Here is a 17,623-nt window from a genome sequence, read left to right as displayed (position 1 = left end):
TATTTCTTCTTCTAATTACAGCAGACCTTTTAACATTTCTTGTAGTGCTGGTTTGGTGCTAATATATTCCCTTAGCCTTTTTTGTCTGGGAAGCTCTTTATTTGACCTTCTATTTTGAATGATAGCCTTGCTGTATAGAGCATTCTTGGATTGAGATCCTTGTTTTTTATGACCTTGATTACTTCTTGCCATTCCCTTATGGCCTATAGTGTTTCTGTTGAGAAGTCAGCTGAGAGCCTTATGGGGATTCCTTTGTAGGTAACCTGTTGCTTATCTCTTCCTGCCTTTAGGATTCTCTCTTTCTCTTTAATTTTTGGCATTTTATTTTCTATGTGTTTTGGTGTGGGCCTGTTTGGGTTCTTCTTACTTAGGGCTCTCTGTGCTTTTTGAATTTGAATGCCTTTTTTCTTCACCCAATTAGGGAAGCTCTGTCACTATTTCTTCAATTATATTCTCTAACCCTTGTCCATTTTCTTCCTCTTCAAGGACTCCTGTGATGAGAATGTTATTACATTTCCAGTTGTCCCACAGTTCTCTTTACCTGTCTCCCTGTTGTTGTTTTTTTTTATTATTGTTTTTTCCTTTTGATTTTCTGATTGGTTAATTTTTTTCTACCCTGTCTTCTAATTAATGGATCCATTCCTCAGCTTCCTCTACTCTGCTGTTTAGACCTTCCAATGTGTTCTTTATTTCTGTGATGTCAGTCTTGATTTCTTCTTGGTGGTTTATTATCTCTAATTGGTTCATTTTTAATGTTTCTATGTCTTTACTCATGGAGTTCATGTCCTTACTCATGCTGTTGAGCTTCCTCAAGATCATAGCTCTGAATTCTAGCTCTGTTAACCTGCACTTCATTTATCTCATCTTCAGTAGAGGTCTCTTGTTCTTTCATTTGGTATTTGTTTCTTTGTTTCATCATTTTGGCTATCTCAGTGAGCTTTGGAGCCTGCCAAGTTTCCTTCTGGGTGTTGGAGTTCTGCTGTCTGCGGGTCCATCTACAGGGTTTGGATGAGCGTGGGAGGATACACGTTAAACACCACTGTCAAGTCTTACTTTCCTGGGTAGAGTTGCAAGTCCAGGAATGGTTCATTTATTCTCTAGCTTTTTGCCTAGAGGCTATTAGTTGTGGTTACTTGGAGAGCCTTGCATTTTCAGTTGAATGAAAAACTCCCTCAGGTGTTCCTGAGCTTATAGTTCTTTTTCTGCAATTCTAAAATCCAAAAGCCTCTCAAAAAATTATTTTAAAATAAATGTGTGGCAAACTCATATTTTGGCAAAATTTGACCTAAATTGACATGAAACTATGATCTTTATCTATTTTAGTATCAATATCCATATGATTTTTTGAGAAATATTAAAATATTCATGTGTGCATCTGGAATATTTCAAACTATATAGTTTATGCTTCACATGTTCTATCTAAATCCAAAGAATTCTAAGCCCCAAACATATGTAGGGCCAAGGGGTTCAAATAAAAGATTATGAACCTGTAATAATACTTATTAATTTCAGAATGCAAGCTCTTTCTTCAATAGATAGTATGTTATTTTATAATGAACTAGGTGTAGAGTCAGACAATGTGGTTAGATTATTTAATGGAGGGGTTAAAAAAAAGGTTAACAGATATATTTATTTATAATTGTAAAGGATAAGATTGTTTCTGGCATAATGTTTGAGTATGAATAACCCTAAAATGTCAATAAGATAACTGATTTATTATCTTATTATAACTTATTTATTAGTTAGCAAAATCTTCTTGTTCTCTTAGTCTATTGATTTTACATCCAAAGGAATATGTGGAGTTGATTTTGTTTTTAATTTTGTCCTGGAGTACTAAGAATAAGCATGATATAATGTCTATTTTAGCCTTGTTTTAAGGCTTTACAGTTATTTTTCTAAAGTATATATGCTTTACATATAAAAAGCATTGCTCAACCATTTTCCACCATACCTACCTTAAAAAGTAAATATCAAAGGAAAAGAGTCTCATGTTTCTGTAAGCCTTTATTTAATTTATATTCATAGTTTGGATTCTCTTTTTTTTCACTCTACAATTAAAAACCAATATTGTCTACAGAACACTTATTTAAATTAACAATTAACAAACAGTCCTAGGATATCTTGTATGTTTACTGTGTATTGATAACCAGGCAGTCAAAATTTCTCAAGAACTTCTATAAATTCTAAAGGGAGCTTAATTTATTGCAACAGAGATAAGAAAACAGGGCTTTAGTAGACAAATGTTCCTCCTGAAAGAGAAAAAGAATCCTTCATAGAGAACTCACGGATTGAGGACTACCAATGTAGCTCTTTCTCTTAATACCCAAAGTCTCCCTTTTGGCCAGAATTTAGCTCTTTTTCAATTCTCACTCTAACTTTACAACATACTTTGTAGGTACTAGTAGTATTCACTTAGATATATACCTATGGAGTCTCTAGAAAAGACAGGGAAACATTAAAGAATAAATATTAGTTTTGGAGTCAGAAAATATGAATAAAACATCACTAAGACAATAGAAAAAGACTGATGTGGGAGATGTTGGCCAGTTTTCTTCCTGGGATCACACATAAACAGAATTTTCAACTCTTCCTTGCCCCTGTACTGAGTTCTGAGCAATAGAGAGTGAGTGGAGATGAAATGTACTAGTTCCAGCGCAGCTCCATAGCAACTTTCTATGTTTGATCCTCCTTTCTCTTCTGGCTGGACCTAGACAACCCTAAGCCCCTAGATATCCACAGATGGAAAAAACCTAGGTCCCTGGACTACCCCATGTAAAGTCCCCTGCCTGTCAGAGAAACCATTTTGGACTTCCATCTGAATGAGAAATGAATTGTGGTTAGCCACTAAAATTTGGAGGATTTTGTCAGTAACAGCAGCTAGCAGTCTATTGATCAATACAGTTATGAACATTTAATTTAAGGGTAGATTTAAGTCTGTCTCATAGTGTCAAAATAATAAATCTCAAACCAGAGGTTGTATGAGTTAAATTTTATATTTTATAACATAGTGGCTGTGGGTGAGCAGGCACTGAAAGAGGACTACAAGGGTTCAAATCACAACTCCACTGTCTACTCTCATTTTTCTACTGGTAAAATGAGCAGGATAGTATCTACCTCCTGGGGTCCTTGTGGAACAAATATGTGTAAGGAACTAAGTATAGTACTGGAACATAATAAGCACAATATAAGTCATCATTGTTAGTATTATTGATGTTACTATCATTTGCTACTAGACTTTTTTTTTTTTTAAATAAGACAAATGAAACAAGATCAAATATTTAATGTGCAAGTTAAAAGCATTGTAATAATAGATACCAGGTGTGGCAATTCTACTTGTGAAACATCATTTGTATTTTAGTGTCTGAAGCCTAGGCTGATGAAATTATTACCAATTATTGCTAAAATATTTATATAACATAACCCAAGTCCCTTAATAATAAAAATAGTAATAGTACCCCATAACCACTACAGTATTACAGTCGTTTGAGTTGTTGGTGATGGAACTAATGATTCACTTGCAAGGCTCACTTTTAACTCAAATTTAAGTCTAAAAAGAAAAAAAAAATGTTCTTCCAGAAACATATGAGACAATATCACAGTAAAACAATGGTTCTGGGGAAAATACATTAATGGTGTCCATAACATTTTTTATCTTCTTAAAAGTAGTTGAAGAAAATCGAACTGATATTCACAGTAGACGTTCTGAGATCTGATGCCTACATGTACTTTTTATTATTTTAGTTGTGGAACTAAACTGAAATATTAGAAGATGGATTTTTCCATTTGGGAATTTCTCCTTCAGAGAGATAGGTTAATGCATTTAGTAGTTGTTTTTGAAACTTTGGAAGTTCAATCAGGAATGCATATTTTACTTACTGGGTCACAAGACTTCTATACTATCAGAATATTCTAACCTTGTAGCAAAAGATAATATAACTCTCCCTGATAACAACTGTCTCTAGAAGCTTTCAGAATATATACTTTGTTGGATTCTTCTCTTAAAAGCGGTGTAATCATAGAAGCTTGGAGTTTAAAGAAACTTTAAATGTCATTCCTGACACATATTTCTTTCATCATTTGTATAATAAAAATAAAAGCCTTGACAAATTGGTTAAAATATATAACTCTCTCAGGAGCAATTCTTCCACATAGAAATATATAGTAACTTCAAATAAAATGCATTGCTTTTGACTTATGGCTTCTATTTCTAAATGGAATCTGTAGAATGATGGGGCAATTTTTTTTTTCCTCAGGCAGAAAAACTTCAGTAACCATTTAGCACACTAGGCATGTGTGCCAGGAGACTGTCATGAGAATTAGTTGTTCTAAACCCATTTTAGAATGATGGCTTATACTCTCTTCTCACCCCTGCTCCATCAGGGTTTATGTAGCCTATCCAATATGTCTCTTCTTTTTTTGCCTTGAATTGTGTATATCTAAGATTATTTGTTATCTGTTTATAGTGTGGAATCTCTCGCTAGGATTTTATTGCATCCTCAAAAACTGCTTCTCATAAATGACTTGCTTTTATTCATAAATCAAATTATATTCATCAGAATAAAAAGTTTTAAGTTCAGCAGGAGCGACCGCTGTCTTCTCTCCCTCTATATCACCATCTAAACGTGGTACCCAAACAGTACAAACTGCAGAGGAAGCCCTTTTTAATTGGAAAAAAATAAGTCATGTTTGGCATGAAGGTGTTTTTTCTTTTCTTTTCTTAAAATATCTATTAATTTCTTCACATATTGGCTTTCAATAATCCCACAGTACTGTGAGGAAGGAAATGAGAGTTGTGAAAACTCATACATGATAGTTCATCAGAGTATAGAAAAAAATAACAGAAGGAGAGATTCCTTACCTTCTGTTTGGATTTCTTTCCTCGTACATGTTTGTGTGTGTGGTTTTTTTCCATTTTAATTAAAATACTTCATTTGTGTTTTTTACTGTGGTAAAACACATTACATAAACTTTGCCATCTTAACCATTTTTAAATATACAGCTGAGTAGTACTAAATACATCTATATTGTGTAAACATCACCACCATCCATCTACATAACTTTTTCATCTTGTAAAACTCGAACTCTCTAGCTATTAAACAATAACTCCTTGTTTCCCTCACCCCTTGTTCCCAGGCAACCACCATTCTACTTTCTGTCTCTATGATTTCAACTGCTTTAAGTATCTCCTATAAGTGGAATCATACAGCATTTGTCCTCATTGACTGGCTGATTTCACTTAGCATAATTTCCTCAAGGTTCATCTATATTGTAGCATGGGACAGGATTTCCCTGCTTTTTCATGCTAAATAATATTCCATTGTATGTGTGTGTGTGTGTCTGTGTGTGTGTGTGTGTGTGTATACACACACACACACACACACTATACTTTGTCTATTCATGCATTCATCGATAGGCATGTGGGTTGCTTTCATCTTTTGGAGATTGTGAGTAGTGCTGCTATGAGTATGGATTTGCAAATATCTCTTTGAGACCATACTCTCAGTTTCTTTGACTATGTACCCAAAAATGGAATTTCTGGATTATATGGTAATTCTATTTTAAATTTTTGAGCCACTGACATTCTGTTTTGCCATAGCAGTTGCACTATTTTACAATCCCACCAACTGTGCATAAGGGTCCCTACTTCCCCATAAAACTATCAATTCTTATTTTTTGAGTTTTTGATAGTATCCATCTTAATAGGTATGAGGTGATACCTAATTTTTGATGTGCATTTCTCTGATGATTAGTGATGTTGACTACCTTTGCATATGCTTGTTAGCAATTTGGATGTCATTTTAGGACTAATGTCTATTCAACTCCTTTGGCTGTTTTTTAATCAGGTTGATTTTTTTGGTTGTTGTTGAGTTGTATGTATTCTTAATATATTCACATTGTATTTTTAAAACTTACAGTGCAATGAATGATTTAATCTGCAGACTAAAAATTTATTTGTTTTTCAGTTTAAATGTAAATGTTCTCATCAAAGTTTAGAGCATTCAGTGATTTTAGTTGCAGATGCTTGCTAATTGCAGCAGAAAAACAAATCTATATAAAGCAGTCTTTGGGAAGGGTAGAGAATCAGGCTTGGAATCTTCATGGCCAGGAACAATTACCTAATTCACATTTTAGAAGTCACCTGATGAAAATACCTTAAGACTGAGCACCACAGATAATGTTGCCTCTGGAACTGATTATATAGCTGCCCCCTAGTTAGAGTGGATTCCAGATGGTCTTTATTTTTTTAAACTTCCACCTTGTGGTGGGCATGTTCCAGTAGGCGATGTCTAGGGCAAGTGACTCCCCCTCCCCCAACCATAGTGCAGGCATTTTAAATGTCTGTGTTGGAAGGTGGGCTTTGCTCATAATGACTGGGTTACCTCAAAAATAGGGGAAAATGACAGATGTGTACTGTTTTTTTCCCTTGGTTCACCCAATATCACATACTTACACTTCAAAGAAATAAAAATGCTTTCCTACTTCATAGTGTCCTCCCTAATAAACTGAAAATATGCCCTTTCTCTACAAAAAAAAAAAAAAAAGAAGAAAATTTAATTTCATTGATATTATAACCAGTTCTCAAGTTGAGAATCTCTGAATAATGTCCATCTTTTCCTCATTCTATCCTGATACCATCTTGTATTCGCTAGATTAAACTGAGTTACCACACCTAAACACTTCTCTCTAAAGCAGTGGAGAAAAACTGGAGAGTTACTGTTAGATATGCCAACATAGGACGATCCGAGGAATAACCCTTACACTGACTGTCCTAGCATCATGCCACAAGGTGTGTTAGCCATAGGTCCCTGTGTGAACACGGGCTGCTGTTCTTGGCACCAGAACTAAATGGGAAATGGAGATAGGAGAAACAAAGAGTGAAATATTTGTATAATATATGTACAATTAAAAAGGGAAGATTTGCTTCTTACTGATACCTAGTCAAAATTAAAGGTCTATCATTTGAATAATATACTCAGCACACTCTATTAATTTCTTTACTTATGGTAATCCCACAAAGTAGATTTTATCTGAATTCTTTTGTTTGTGTGACATAAACCTGAAGCAGAACTGAAAATAGCTACTACAACTATTGGAAACTGTTTTATACATCTAAGGAAATTGTTTTATACATCTTACCTATCAAATTGCATTTTATCTTATTGCATAAAGTATACAATCTTCCCAGATGAGGCCTGGACATTCTAGTAGAAGTGGCACACAAAGTTGCTGTACAATATGAAATGGCTTAAAAAAAGGAGTTTCCCAGTAACTAAACTTTTATATTGATTCATCAAGAACTAAATATATATGGTAGAAGGAACATGTGATCATACTATTACTTGGCTCAAAATAACGTAAGTGATTTAGAAATCTGTAGGACTTAATTTTAGATTAATTTTATATATTTCTTTAGAATTCTTGGTCATTCCATAATTCATACATAAAGAGAAAGAAGTAATTTATATGAAGCCAAAATTAAAAGTGAAAGATTGGCAAGAGCTTCAAAATGTCAACATGTCAAAAACTGTTGTTAAAAGTAAATTCTGATGATCAAAATATGAAGATAAGGGAAAGAATGATGACAACCAAGAGAATATGAATGATAAAAATCACAGGGGAGATAAAGATGATGAAGTTCAAGACCCCTTCTAACAGGAAACAACATAGCAAAGGGAAGATTAAAATTATTGTAAAGAAAAACAATTTGTTAGTTCAACAGAATACACAGAAATGTCAGCAGCTGTTTCATTTTTTACTCTGATAATTACTGTAATATTGTATTTTAGCCTTTACCATGAATTGATTTTATTCAACACCATTCAGTAAAAAGTAAGAAGTGTATGTTTTCCCCCAAAATCTTGATTAATTTGTTTTAGAGATTCAACAAGACACTAAAGAAAAAAACAAATTCTTTGTGAACTTTTTATGGAAAAAGTGAAAAGGAGATTGTCAAACTGATATGAGATGCTGAACATTTTATTTGAAAACCAAAGGTCACATATATTGTTTGGCTTGTAAACTATTTTAAATAAAATAGCTATTACATACCTAGGTTTATGGAATGGATACATATATTTTAAAATCTTAAAGTTTATGAAGATTTCATGGAGTTCATAATAGTTCTGGTTATTTTGGATTACACATAATGAAATAAAAATGTACTAGCTTCTCAAAGTGCATTCCCCTGAACTGCAGAGTTGTGAAATGAATGCTTATTTCCTTCCAAAATCCATGTGTTGTAATCCTAACCCCCAGTGTGTTGGTTTTAGGAGGTAGGGCCTTTGGGAGGTGATTAGATCATGAGGGTGAAGCCATCATGAATGGGATTAATGCCCTCATAAAAATAAAAATAAATAAATAAGACCCCAGAGAGTTCTCTTGCCCCTTCCATCATGTGAGGGAACAGGGAAAAGATGGACATCTATAAGCCAGGAAACGGGTCCTCATCACACATTGAATCTGCGGCACCCTGATCTTGGACTTCCCAGGCTCCAGAACTATGAGAAATAAATGCTTGTTGTTTAAGCTACTCAGTCTAGAGTATTTTTGTTGCAGCATCCCAAATGGACTAAGACCAGCAGTATATGTTCCTCTGGGCATTTGTTAGAAATCAAAATCCTTGGGCCCTGCTCCAGACCACTAAATGGGGTACAGTACTCGACATTTTAACAACTCCTTGGGGTTCTGCTGATGCATGGGAAAATGAGAGACTCACTGTACTAGCCAACCAGCATCTGGAAGAACAGGCTTGAAAACATGTTTAGTATCATTTTGAAGCGCCAAAAAATTACTCTGGTTTTAAAAATTGTTAATAGAGATTACGTCTCAGAGGTTATGATTAAATCAAGTAATTTTCAAATAAAAAATTTAATGAGAATCTTCAAAATGATTGTTAAATTTGATTGTTTTTTTTTTTTGGACAAATGTTTGGAAATGTCAACATGAAATGTCAAATGTGATTTATTGAAAATTGCTTAAGAAGAATCAATCTAGCCCGGCTGGTGTGGCTCAGTGGTTGAGCATCGACCCATGTACCAAGAAGTTGCCAGTTCGATTCCCAGTCAGGGCACATGCCCAGGTTGCGGCCCGATCCCCAGTGGAGGGCATGCAGGAAGCAGCCAATTGATGTTCTCTCTCTTCGATGTTTCTCTCTTTCTCTCTCTCTCCCCTCCTCTCTCTCTCAAATCAATAAAGAAAAAAAATTAAAAAAAAAACACCTCAGCAAAAAAAAAAAAAAAAAAAAGAATTTAAGTCATGGGAAGGCATGTACACAATGGCAAATCAGTAAACCAAATAACAAATACCACTTCATAGTTAAAGAAATGGATAACAGTTGATTCACATGCAGTTGTAAGTAATAATACAGAGATATCTGTGTATCCTTTACACAGTGGAAAATGACATTTTAACTGTCATGTGGAAAGATCTGTTGGACCCTATGAATGAAACAAGTAAGAAATTACAGACTCCTAATTTGGAAATATGTGAAGGCTATATATCATTTTGTCTTTATTTAAGATCGAGAGAAAACTTAAATAAAATACTACTAAAATGTGAAAACAATCAATAAAAGTGAAAATGAAATCAATAGGCCTTGTTTATTCAGCCACTGAGAAGTGACCTGTGATCAAACTTTTCAAATCTTGGTAAAGGCAGTATTTCTTTAGGAAAAAGAAAAATGCAATTAATGAAGAGGATTATATTAAGAGGTTGGGAGAAAATTTAAAGTTTCAGATTGGATTTTACAGAAAATACTAATATCTATGATGAAAACATAACACTCATAAATGCCACTTCGATGAAAACTGGAAATGCTCTAAAAATCAATGGTTCAGACAGGAAAGGAACTTGATTAAGTGTTCCCCCAAATTGAGAACAATCTAACAATTTGCATGACATTAAAAGTTTTCTTCACTCTTCAAATTAATTATTTCTAAACTATCAACAATAAAAGACATTTCCATCACACAAGCTTTAGCTGAATAATGTTTCCATTCTCTCCGTAGACATGACAACACATTGGCATATGAAGAAGCAATAAAACAGGCTACAGCCAGGAAACGTGGAAAGAACACAGTAGCATAGAGATGGACCAGGGAATTATTTAATTTTTAAAATGATAGTTTTCTGGATTTTGTGATTTTGCAGCATTTATAAGCTTTTTTGAAAATTTTCATTTGTAATTTTTCTCATTTTAATTAAATATTTACTTCTGTATCTATTTTTTAAAAGGAGCCCTCTTTCCAAATTTTATCTCATTCTTCACAAAACTAGGATTTGATCAGTGCTATGAGCCTAGAACAGCTCTCTAAGCATGAAGTAATGCTTCTTTAAATGTGGTTGAATAAATGAATGTCATGAAAAAAATTTCTAAAGATGCCAAGCAGCACAAAATTTATAAATTTTCAACTTTGAACTTTTATAATGTATTTAAAAATAGACTATATTATGCATTGAACTGTAGTGCTCATCACCCAAATTTAAGTGATTAAGACATTTCACATTTGTTTGCTTTTTCACTTTTTTTCCTTGTTTTATGGTAGTGTTTTAAATCAAATCCCAAATATCTATGTCATTTCATCCCTTCATACCTCATTTGTGTCTCTAGCAAATGTAGACAGATTTTTACATAAATATTTATTTAACCAAATGTTCGGTCGTTACATCTAACAAAATTATAAAATAATTTAGTGTTATCATCTAATACCCCCATCCACAGTCAAATATTTCCAATTTTCTCAAAAACAATTTTTACATTGTGTTTATTTGAATTATGATACAAGCAAGGTCAATGCATTTAACCTTAGTACATTTTTTAGATCTCTTCTAATATGTCACACTTTTCCTCATGTCACTAAGTTATTGCAGAACCAAAGTTAACTGTCCTGTACAATGTTCATATTTCGGATTTATGTGCTTTCTGTGGTGTCAGTAACTTGTTATTCTATTTGCTTTGTTTCCTATAAATGGAAGTTAGCTGGTTCTCAAACTTGAATGTGCATCAGAATCCCCTGCAGGGCACATAGAAACACAGATTATTGGGCCCTGCCCCATGGTGATTCAAATGGTCTGGGATGGGGACCAATAATTTTGCATTTCTAGTAAGTTCCTGGGAAATGCAGATGCAGCTGGGCTAGCAGGCACACTTGGAGAACTACCTCTTTTGGATTGAGGTTTGATTAGCTTCGAATTCTTATTTATTTTTTTTCCTTTTGGTAAGCTTGCTTCTTCAGCATAGCTGTATGCTTCCTTTTGCTACATCATGTCAGAAGGCACACAATGTCTGGTCATCACACTTTTAATAATGCTAAAATTTCCCTGTAGATTCATAAATGAATACTGATATTGTAAAAAGTAATTTTAATTAAAAAAACTAACTCAAATTGTCTTCTGTGCAATTCCAATGTGTATGCAGTCACTCATTTAGAAAACATTCACTTTATTTTTACTATGTACTTAACAGTGTATAAGGTTATAAAGATAAAAATATGGTCACGAGTGACCTCAGCTCCCATTAACTCTTAGACTCTGTGGAAGATGGACATGTAATCTAACTTGTACAGTACTTCATGATCAGATACATGCAGAAAGTATGCAAGTATGGATGCCTGACACTGAATTCATGTGGTTCTTCTTTTATTTTGCACATCAAGATAAATAAAATTTTTGTTTTTATTTCTCTTGGCTGCATATCAGAAACTCAACCCCAACCCCAACCCCAGCCCCAGCTACACCTCAAATCAAGCACTGTGATATTGCTGTCTGAGCCACCTGTGCTCTGAACATGGTATGCAAATAGGTTTAGCTTCCTTCTTGCTGGGATTTTTCTTGGTCCAGTGACACAATTATATAAAGGTGGAGAAATGTGATAAGGGAAGTGCAAGTGTATTTTCAGGAGGGTCTTTGCTAGGGAAGTCCACATGTTATATCAAGAAGAACAAATGGAATATATAACTAAGGCAAAAATTTACCCTTCTTAGGTTCATACCTGCAATATGAAAATAATTGCTCCTGAAATGAAGGCTTCCTAGGGGATGGTCATCCAAAGCTCTTATGAAGGCAAGGCAGGTTTATGGGTCAATGATTGCTATATTTTATGTGGGATGTTAGGAGGCCTATAGTAATTTTTATTGCTTGATTCAATATTATTCCCTAAATACTCATATTTCCTCATTTTTGAAAGGAGTTTATATTTTAGAACAGTTTTTAAGTTCACATCAAAATAGGAAGGTACAGAGGTTTTCCATATACCCTCAGCACCCTCATAGTTTACATTAGGATTCATTCACCACATTGTACATTATGGTTTGGGCAAATGTATACTGTATCCATCATTGTAATATCACACAGTATTTTTATTGTACTTTGCCTGTGTATCCCTCTTTAACACCCACATTCAGCAACCACTTACCTTTTTACTGTCTCTAGTTTTGCCTTTTCTGCAATGTCATGTAGTTGGAATTATATATTATATCACCTTTTCAGATGGGCTCTTTCCACTTAGTAAATTTATGGTTCCTTTATGTCTTTTCATAGCTTACTAGCTCATTATGTTTTCAGAGTCAAATAGTATTTTATTATCTGGATGTACCACAGTTTGTTTATCCATTCTCCTACTAAAACACTTCTTAGTTGCTTCCAAGTTTTGGCTATAAACATCTACATCTGCAGGTTTTTGCATAGACATAATTTTTAACTCCTTGGATAAATACCAGAGAGCATGATTGCTGGATTGTATGGTAAGAATATGTTTACTTTTATAAGAAAAAGCCAAACTATCTTTCAAAGTGGTTGTACCATTTTGCATTCCCGTCAACAATGAATGAGAGTTTCCTGTTACCCCACATCCTATTCCACTTTTGATGCTGTCAGTGTTCCAGATTTTGGCCGTCTTAATTGGTCTGTAGTGATATCAATCTCATGGTTGTTTTCATTTCGTTTTCCCTGATGACCTAGGACATGGAGCACCTTTTCATATACCTATTTACTATCTATAGATCTTCTTTATAAGGCATCTCTTAAGGTCTTTGGTTCTTTTTTTAAATCTGGTTGTTTTCTTGTTGAGTTTTTAATGTTCTTTGTATATTTTGGATAAGAGTCCTTTATTAAGTGTGTCTTTTGCAAATCTTTTCTCCCAGTGGCTTATCTTCATTCTCTCATTTTTTAAGACCAAATAATTTTCTACTAAATCTTTATTGTTTAGAATATTACCGATGGATCCCCACTTTTTACTCCATTACCCTGCTCTCCCGTTCCCATCCTGCCCCAGGCCTTCACCACCCTGTTGTCTGTGTCCATGGGTAATGCTGCATATATATGCATGGATTTCCTTGGTTAATCTCTTCTTGCCCTCCCTCCCCTCCTTCCTTCTGAGGTTTGTCAGTCTGTTCCATGGTTTCCATCAGTTTATTTTGATCATTAGATCCCACATATAACTGATATCATGTAGTACTTGTTAAGGCCAAATAGTTTTGTAGAAAAAGGGAAACTTGTCTTGAATGCCAACTCTCTGGTGAGCATATCCTGGATGTAGGGAGGGGTCTGTATTGAGACCCCTCCCTACATCCAGGATATGGAAGGGTCTGTATTGAGGTCTATCTCAGTATAGCTTGAAGGAAAATGTACATTAACATGAGCAGAAAAGTAGAGAGCAACAAAAGTATTTAATTCTGTGTCAATTGCCACAGTATATTTATTATGAATTCAGTTTAGCAAAAGATTAAAGGTAGACTGAGGTAGAAGTGGGGATCTTTGTGGAAATTGAACTTAATCTGATTGTCTTTGAAAGCCGGTTAGATCTTCCACAGTGAAAGAGGCAAGAAATGAAACTCCACCTGAGAAACAGAATTCAGTTTTTATAATTTTAGTTTATAGTGTAGAGGATAGAAGCATTGATTATGCTTTAGATTTAGATCTTGAATATTCTCAAATCCATTAGAGAATGGGCTTTCTTTATCCTGACTGAAACTATAAATCCTTTGTGTTTCCAAGTGATTCCATTTGTAGCAGATGGCTGGTTTGTGTGTCTCACAGGGTGTGTAGAAAGAATAAATTAGCTTGGCATATTTGAATTCAGATAAGTGTGTTATAACATTTTCCAAATTTTGTATATTTTCATTTAAAACATATTCTATGTGGTCTATTTTTCAAACTTATAGAGTATTTGCCTTGCATTTTATTAGGTAATTCCATCTTCTTAATGATTCAAACTATAAAAATATGCTGGTTTTTAAGTTTTAACTTCACTTTTAAGATCAGTTGTTTATTCTAGTTTTACTGTTTCTCCTCTTATACAGTTAAATGAGTGTGATCCTTAAAGGGTGCTTCGCATCTGTTATAATTTCACAGGTACTTCTGAACATCATTGATTTAAAATTCCCCATTGTCAAGGTCTTTCAGGAGGATTTTATTTTGTGGATAGATTTGAGGACAGCCACTGTTGTTTACAGATACTGTTATCTATTTATCTGGAACCACCTATGTAACTAAATTATTATATGTGAAATCTGCATCATTACTCCGGTTTTATAATGACTGATTTATGTACCACTCCAGACTCAATTACAAGTGACTAAAATTCATATTTAATCAAAATACAAGACGGGGAGTGGGTGGAGGATGCATTTTATCATACATCTGAAGAATGTTTGTATTAGTTTCAAACACAGTGGAATCTAGGTGTTCATACAATGTTGTCAAGACTGTTTTTGTTCCACTTGGCTCTGCTGCATTCAACATGTTTTTAGTTACAGGCAAGGTTTTGTTTTTTTTTGTTGTTGTTGTTGTGTTTTTGTCCTGTTTTCACCTAGATGTGAAATTGAGGCACACATGTATAAGGTAGAGAAGGTTTATGTCCAGAGGATTGCCTCTTAAACTTGGTAAAAAGCAGGAGCTGTTTCTGAAAGGAAAAGATGCTGGGTTGACAGAGAAGCAGGAGATACCACAGCAGGACCCATGGTCGGTCTTCGATGCAGCGATCAGCTTGTGAAAACTGTCTTGGTTGGCACTCATCATCTCTTATGCATTAGGAAACAAGAATCTTGACAGATAATTAGGAGAAATCCTGGTTCCTTTTTTCTACACCAAATTCAATTAGCATCTTAAGACTTGTAGACAATTGATAAACCAATTTAAAGTATGTTGTCATACAAATAACAAGCCCAGTCTCAATAATACTTTGAATAGTCCTTGTTGGGAAAATCAATTAAACATGTCCACCCCTCAGTTTCCTTATCTGTTTAAAAAACACTAATGCAGTTAGACTGACTAAGCTCTGAGGTCATTTCCATTTCGAAGAATATGTGATTCAATGATTCTCTTGCAAAATTGATTACAGGTTGGTTTTCCTTTTCTTTTCCTTGGACCAGAAATATTGAGTGGAAACAGTAATTGCTCTCAAAAAGCTAAATTCAATAAAACTTTGTGCAGTGATGGAAATGTTCCACGTGGCTACGGAGCACTTGAAATGTGACTGAGGAAATGAATGTTTAATTCAATTTTAATTAATTTTTACTTAAATTGGCATAGCCACAGCTCTAGAATTATTGACTCATTCAAACAAGACTTTCTTTGAGAAACAGTTGAAATTAAAAACAAAATGTACACATTGGTGCCATGAATTTAAAAACAGCCATTTCCTCCTTTCTTCTCAGTCTCCTGCACATAGCTACTCAAGCTACGACTCTGGCAAAAATGAGAGTGTAGACAGAGGTGCTGAGGACCTGTCTCTAAACAGGGGAGATGAAGATGAAGATGACCATGATGACCACGATGACTCTGAGAAAGTGAACGAGACAGACGGGGTTGAGGCTGAGCGGCTGAAAGCTTTCAATGTGAGTCCTGCCACACGCCCAGTGTGGCTCAGTTTTTACCACTTCACTTTCATGTTGTTGCTCGTTGGTAAATGTGGATATTTTAGAGACATGTTTGTTTAATTTACAGAAGGATTTAAAAAGTACATGAAACACTCTTTGCCAACCAGACACCAGAATTGCTGTGTTTTGTTTAGAATTTTAAAGCCAAATGTGAGCTGAAAACTGGAGTTGTGTTGTGTGAGTATGCATGTTTACCTAGTGGATGAGGGGGCCTCAGCTTATTTCTCCGAGGAGTACGCCCGTCATCAGTTATTGCTCTTGCTTCCCCAGCTTATCTAATTATGCATGACAAAAGAGTCCGATGTTTGTTTTCAGAGATTAGCACACTGTGCAGTATAGCAATGTAGCAGTCGTATTTATCTTTAGTAGAGAGTTTTATGGGGTACTTAATTGTCGCAGTCTACTGTTACTTCCTGATTTTTTTCTACATGATAGTCTATACTTTTCTGTCTGTCTGTGTCTGTCTGCCTCTCTCTCTCTCTCTCTCTCTTTCTCTCTCTTTCTGTTATCCAACCATTTAGAAAGTCATTAAAGGGTGTTTTTGCTTAAAATTTCTGGCTTTCCATTGCAAAGTTCTCCAGCGAATAAACCAAAAAAAAAGAGTATTTTCCTATCAGTAATCAAGACAGGAAGCTAGGAACAGCAGAGAGCAGCCCTCCAAACCCTTCTCCTCTGTCTCCCTCTTGCCAACAGATGTTTGTCAGGCTGTTTGTAGATGAAAACTTGGACCGAATGGTCCCAATCTCTAAGCAGCCCAAAGAAAAGATCCAGGCTATCATTGACTCATGCAGGCGACAATTCCCTGAGTATCAAGAGCGTGCCAGAAAACGCATACGTACTTACCTCAAGTCCTGCAGGCGGATGAAAAGAAGTGGTTTTGAGATGGTGAGTTTTGAATGAAAACACAGCCCTAGATTCCATCAAAATCCCACATGTCAACCATGACACTATTTATTTTTTCATCTTAGTGTCTTTTTTTTTTTTTCTCCATAATGTCAGGTCAAAGGGGTTTTGTTCCCTTGTTTGTTTTTTCCCTTCTCCTTTTCATCTTCCTGAACTATTGATCCCTTTTGTTTATTCACGAAGGAATACCTTGTGAAACCAGTGCTCACAGGCCCACGTGACGTCACGTCACAGAAAATGAGGGTGCTATGAGTAAAATCCCATGAGAACCAGCATCTCATTCACGCTTGTTTTCTTGGTGACTCCGGAAGTGGATCTAAGGTTAATCAAGTCTTGATGAAGCACCAGTTGTTGCTTTAGATGGCGTGAGAATGACTAGAATGATAGGAAATGGATGGATCCATTTAAATAACACTGTTTTCATGCCAACAGTTAACAGATAGCAAGCCTTGAAAATAAGGATCAGGGAATGAAAATCCTCATGTGAAAAATAAGGCTTTGTTGAACTCAATATATCTGTGTGCCTGTGGATGGAAACATGAGATTTTATATTCAGCTGGGCTTTATAGATGGATGAGATTATGCTGATGTTCAAGTCCTTATGGGTGGAAATCAGATATTGATGCTTTTTGACTTGATTTGATTTTACCTTGCTCTCTAATTGTTACACCTATAAATAGTGCATACATTTACAATGTATTTTTAATTTTGGGTTGGTTTTTTTTAATATTTGTGAGCAGAAATATATTGGAAATTTTCTGAAAACATTTACTTTTTCTCTCTTGGCTCCATAAAAGCCAAGACTGTTCGTGCTTGTGATCTGTGCCTCTCATTTACTTGGTGTG

General features: G+C 34.9%; 1 protein-coding gene across 15 annotated transcripts in view; it reads left to right on the top strand.

Moving 5' to 3' along the window:
• The window catches only part of NOL4 (nucleolar protein 4), a 365,006-nt gene that overhangs the window by 237,354 nt on the left and 110,029 nt on the right, over positions 1 to 17,623 (top strand). For 9 of the 15 annotated variants that reach the window (XM_036244377.1, XM_036244369.1, XM_036244376.1 and 6 more), the window contains one exon: positions 15,654 to 15,833. In XM_036244377.1, coding sequence (XP_036100270.1) covers positions 15,654 to 15,833 — 180 coding nt within the window. Of the gene's footprint in view, positions 1 to 15,653; positions 15,834 to 16,568; positions 16,761 to 17,623 lie in introns of all 15 variants that reach the window. The other 6 variants (XM_036244368.1, XM_036244374.1, XM_036244375.1 and 3 more) reach the window with 1 other exon arrangement.

Source organism: Molossus molossus, unplaced genomic scaffold, assembly GCF_014108415.1.
Source record: "Molossus molossus isolate mMolMol1 unplaced genomic scaffold, mMolMol1.p scaffold_m16_p_6, whole genome shotgun sequence".
NCBI classification, from domain to species: domain Eukaryota; kingdom Metazoa; phylum Chordata; class Mammalia; order Chiroptera; family Molossidae; genus Molossus; species Molossus molossus.
Note: the sequence above shows the minus strand (reverse complement) of the source record. Positions and strands in the feature narration are given on the sequence as shown.